General features: G+C 36.0%; 2 protein-coding genes across 2 annotated transcripts in view; both read right to left on the bottom strand.

The window, feature by feature from the left end:
* LOC138859364 (proline-rich protein 36-like) overlaps nucleotides 1-2,887 on the bottom strand; it is an 18,291-nt gene extending 15,404 nt beyond the window's left edge. The window contains exon 1 of the mRNA XM_070114177.1: nucleotides 2,833-2,887. Coding sequence (XP_069970278.1) covers nucleotides 2,833-2,887 — 55 coding nt within the window. The remainder of the gene's footprint in view (nucleotides 1-2,832) is intronic.
* A 785-nt stretch (nucleotides 2,888-3,672) lies between these two features.
* The window catches only part of LOC138859363 (clumping factor A-like), a 3,907-nt gene continuing 2,579 nt past the window's right edge, over nucleotides 3,673-5,000 (bottom strand). The window contains exon 2 of the mRNA XM_070114176.1: nucleotides 3,673-4,677. Coding sequence (XP_069970277.1) covers nucleotides 3,673-4,677 — 1,005 coding nt within the window. The remainder of the gene's footprint in view (nucleotides 4,678-5,000) is intronic.

The raw sequence follows: 5,000 nt of genomic DNA, 5'->3' as shown, positions 1-5,000 counted from the left end.
AGAGAAAGAAATAGAAAAGAGAGAAGAGAAAGAGAAAGAAAGAAAGCAAAGAGAAGAGAAGAGAAAGAGAGAGAGAAAAAAAAAACAGACAAACACACACACATACGCACACAAGCACTCGTACACACAGCCCCCCTCCCCCCTCCCTGAAAAGACCCTCATCCCAAGCAGGCGACGATCGGTTCCTCAGCACTTACCAACCAAAACAGACTTACTCTCACACGCTATCCCAGCTTCGGCTTCTCTCGTCGGAATTGTTCCTTAAAGAGCTTTTCTTTGGGGGTGTTGTGCCTTTAAAGAGCTTTTCTTCGGTGGGTTGTGCCTTTAAAGAGATTTGCCTTGGGGGGTTGTGCCTTTAAAGAGCTTTATTATGGGGGAGGTGTCTTTAAAGAGCTTTTCTTGGAGATCGTTGTTCCTTTAAAGAGCTTTTCTTTGGGGGAGAGGTCCTTTAAAGAGCTTTTTTCAGGGAGGGTAGTTCCTTAAAAGAGCTTTCCTTATGGGGGGAGGGGATCTTCCTTTAAAGAGCTTTTCTTGGGCATCGTTGTTCCTTAAAAGAGCTTTCCTTATGGGGGGGTTGTTTCTTTGAAGAGTTTATCTTTGGGGGGTTGTGTCTTAAAGGAGCTTTTGTTGGGGATCTTTGTTCCTTTAAAGAGCTTTTCTTGCATAGGGTAGTTCCTTAAAAAGCTTTCCTTATGGCGGGGGATTGTTCCTTTAAAGAGCTTTTCTTGGGGAAGGCCGTTCCTTTAAAGAGCTTTTCCTTCAGGGTCATTCCTTTAAAGAGCTTTTCTTTGAGGTGGTGGTGGGGGGGAGGGTTGTTCCTCCTCCTCCTCCTCCTCCTCCTCCTCTTCTTCTTCTTCTTCTTCCTCCTCCTCTTCCTCTTCCTCTTCCTCTTCCTCTTCCTCCTCCTCCTCCTCCTCCTCCTCCTCTCGCCTCGTCTTAGGAAGAGGGTTTTGCCGTCTTGATAAATCCCGAGCGCGTCTTGGCTGGAGAATTCGAGACGGCGTCTTCGGGTGGAATGCATTCGGATCGCCTAAGAATGGCGTTTCATTCCTTCTGGCCTTCGTTGGTGGTGGAATGTTGCTTATGATTTTTTTTTTATCTTGTTTGTAGTTATTGAAGTTGTAATGGTTATTATGACGATGTTGAAAATAATAGTTTTGGTAATAATGATAATGATGATGTTCATCTTCATGATCGTAATGATAATGGTAAAGGTAATGATAATAATAATGATAATAATAATGATGATTATAATAATAATAATTAACAATAATGGTAATGATAACAATAATAAAAATAATAAGAACGATGATCATAATAATAACAATAATGACAATGATGATAATTATTATACTAATAGCAATAGCATTAATAATCATAGGCATATTCAAATGATACTCGTACTCCTAATCGTAATTGTAACCATAGTCGTCATAGTAATCATAATTGTACTCGTAATCTTAACCATACGCATAATCATAATCGTATTCATAAACAATCGTGAATCAGAATTGTAATTTCAATCATAATCTTAAACGTAATCATAAACATAAGCGTAATCATAATCGTAATCGCAATAGTAATCGTAATCTTAACCATAATCATAAACGTAATCGTGATCAAAATTATAAACATAATCGTGATAATAATCATAATCGTAATCATAAACGTAATCGTAATCATAATCATAATCATAAATGTAGTCGTAAACGTAATCATAATAATCATAATCGCAAACGTAATTGTTATGATAACCGTAATCATAAATGTGATCTTAATCATAATCATAAAATTAATCGTATTCATAAACGTAATCGTGATGATAATCGTAATCATAAACTTAATGGTAATCATAATCATATTCATAAATGTAATCGTAATCATAATCACAAAATTAATCGTAATCATAATTGTAGCAGTGGTACTAAGAACAAGGATAATAATAATGATAATAATTATGATGATAATGATCATAATCATAATAATAGTAGTAGTAACAACAGAAGTAATAATGATAATGTTAATGATGATAATAGTAAGGATAAAAGTGATTATAACAATCATAATGACAATTATGTACCCATAACAATAAGAATAATGATTTAAATATTAACAATAACGATGACTATGGTAATAATGATAATAACAATTAGAGTAAATGTAATAACAGCATTAATGATAAAAAATGATAATAACAATAATTACAACCATTATAATAATGAAATAATAAAATAACAATAACAATAAAAGCAATTGCAATAACAATGATAAAGGCAATGCTAATAACAATGATAATAATAACAGTATCAATAATATTATCATTGACAATAACGAATAGCAATAACGGTAACAATAATAATAGTAGTAACAAAACCTACAACAAATAACGGAAATGATGATAATGATAGTGATGATAATGATAATAATAATGAGAATGATAATAAAAATGATAAAAATGATAAAAATGATAATAATGATAATAATAATAATCATATACAGTTACATCACTCCAGGCATAAGATACCTAATATATCAAAATGAATAGACGACAATACACAATCAGAACTTTATCATCATCATCATCATAATCATCATCTTTATTATCATTATTATTATCATTATTATTACTATCATTATTAACAATATTATTAGTATTATCATTATCATTATTATTACTATTAGCATTATCATTATTATTACTATTATCATTATCATTATTATTACCATTATCATTATCATTATTATTACCATTATGATTATTATTATTATTACTATTATCACTATCATCATTATCATTATTATTACTATTATTATTGCCACTATTATTATCACAAGACATGAAGGCAACGTCAATTTCCTCCCGGGAACTTCCTCCGGCCGTCAGCATTTCCGCCAATGTGCCGATGCAACTTCAGCAACGGAAATGCAAATGAAATCAGCAATGGGAAAAGAGGCTGCTCCGGGATTCAGATTTTGCCGAGAGTGAGTGACGCTTCTCTCTCTCTCTCTCTCTCGCTTTTTCTTTTGCTTTTAGTTTATACTTTTATCTCTTTCGTTTTTGCTCTTTTGGTTTCTCTTTCTCTTTTTTTCTTTCTTTCCTTCTCTCTCTCTTTCTGTTTATCTAAATGTATACGGGTGTATAGACACAGAGACACAGAGAAAGACGGACAGATATATATTCATTCACACACACACGGATACATACATACGTACACACCTACACACCCGAACACACACAGATACATACATACGTACATACCTATACACACACACAGAGATACATATATACGTACACATCTACACACACACACACACACAGATACATACATACGTACACACCTACACACACACACACGCACATACACTCACAAACACACACATATATATCCGGCCACAAACGCACATACATCCACGCAAACATATACCCATCCACCGACACACCCTTATACACACGCACAATCATATCCAAAACATATAACAATTAAACGACCATGGATATGTGGAAAGCATGCAGTGGATCGCAGCCAAAGACCAGATGACAATTTCCACCAGTGGCCCTTGTCATGCACGCCAGGCAGATGTTACGTCATGCAAGTACAATGGCTGCGGTCAGCTGTACTGCATGTTAACGGGTCCCTCAGGCAGAGGTAGGCGAAGGAGCCAATCTTATCGCTACTGTGTATCTCTCTGAAAGTGTGAGGGTGGTTCAGTATCTCTCTGAAAGTGTGAGAGTGTTTCAGTATCTCTCTGAAAGTGTGAGAGTGTTTCAGTATCTCTCTGAAAGTGTGAGAGTGGTTCAGTATCTCTCTGAAAGTGTGAGGGTGTTTCAGTATCTCTCTGAAAGTGTGAGAGTGGTTCAGTATCTCTCTGAAAGTGTGAGGGTGTTTCAGTAACTTTCTGAAAGTGTGAGAGTGGTTCAGTATCTCTCTGAAAGTGTGAGGGTGTTTCAGTATCTCTCTGAAAGTGTGAGAGTGGTTCAGTATCTCTCTGAAAGTGTGAGGGTGTTTCAGTATCTCTCTGAAAGTGTGAGAGTGGTTCAGTATCTCTCTGAAAGTGTGAGGGTATTTCAGTATCTCTCTGAAAGTGTGAGAGGGTATCAGTATCTCTCTGAAAGTGTGAGAGTGGTTCAGTATCTCTCTGAAAGTGTGAGGTTGTTTCAGTATCTCTCTGAAAGTGTGAGAGGGTTTCAGTATCTCTCTGAAAGTGTGAGGGTGTTTCAGAATCTCTCTGAAAGTGTGAGGGTGTTTCAGTAGCTCTCTGAAAGTGTGAGGGTGTTTCAGTATCTCTCTGAAAGTGTGAGGGTGTTTCAGAATCTCTCTGAAAGTGTGAGAGTGTTTCAGTATCTCTCTGAAAGTGTGAGAGTGTTTCAGTATCTCTCTGAAAGTGTGAGGGTGTTTCAGTATCTCTCTGAAAGTGTGAGGGTGTTTCAGTACCTCTCTGAAAGTGTGAGAGTGCTTCAGTATCTCTCTGAAAGTGTGAGGGTGTTTCAGTATCTCTCTGAAAGTGTGAGAGTGTTTCAGTATCTCTCTGAAAGTGTGAGAGTGTTTCAGTATCTCTCTGAAAGTGTGAGAGTGTTTCAGTATCTCTCTGAAAGTGTGAGGGTGTTTCAGTATCTCTCTGAAAGTGTGAGAGTGTTTCAGTATCTCTCTGAAAGTGTGAGAGTGTTTCAGTATCTCTCTGAAAGTGTGAGAGTGTTTCAGTATCTCTCTGAAAGTGTGAGGGTGTGAAAAGGGAGAGATGAGAAATGTAGGATTGGATAGTGCATATGTCTAAGCTAATATCTTATTTCTTTCTTTTTTTATTCGTTTATCTTGGTGATCTTCTTTCCTCTCCCGACTTTTCTTCCACTCCCTCCTCCTCTTTTGTCTTTCAGTATCTCTCTGAAAGTGTGAAGGTGTGAAAAAGGAGAGATGAGAAATGTAAGACTGGATAGCATATATATCTAAGCTAATATCTTATAATTTCTTTCTATAATTGTTTTTTTTTTTAATTCGTTTTTC

The sequence above is a fragment of the Penaeus vannamei genome, chromosome 35, assembly GCF_042767895.1.
Source record: "Penaeus vannamei isolate JL-2024 chromosome 35, ASM4276789v1, whole genome shotgun sequence".
In the NCBI taxonomy this organism is placed as follows: Eukaryota; Metazoa; Arthropoda; class Malacostraca; order Decapoda; family Penaeidae; genus Penaeus; species Penaeus vannamei.
This window is presented reverse-complemented; position numbering and strand designations above follow the sequence as displayed.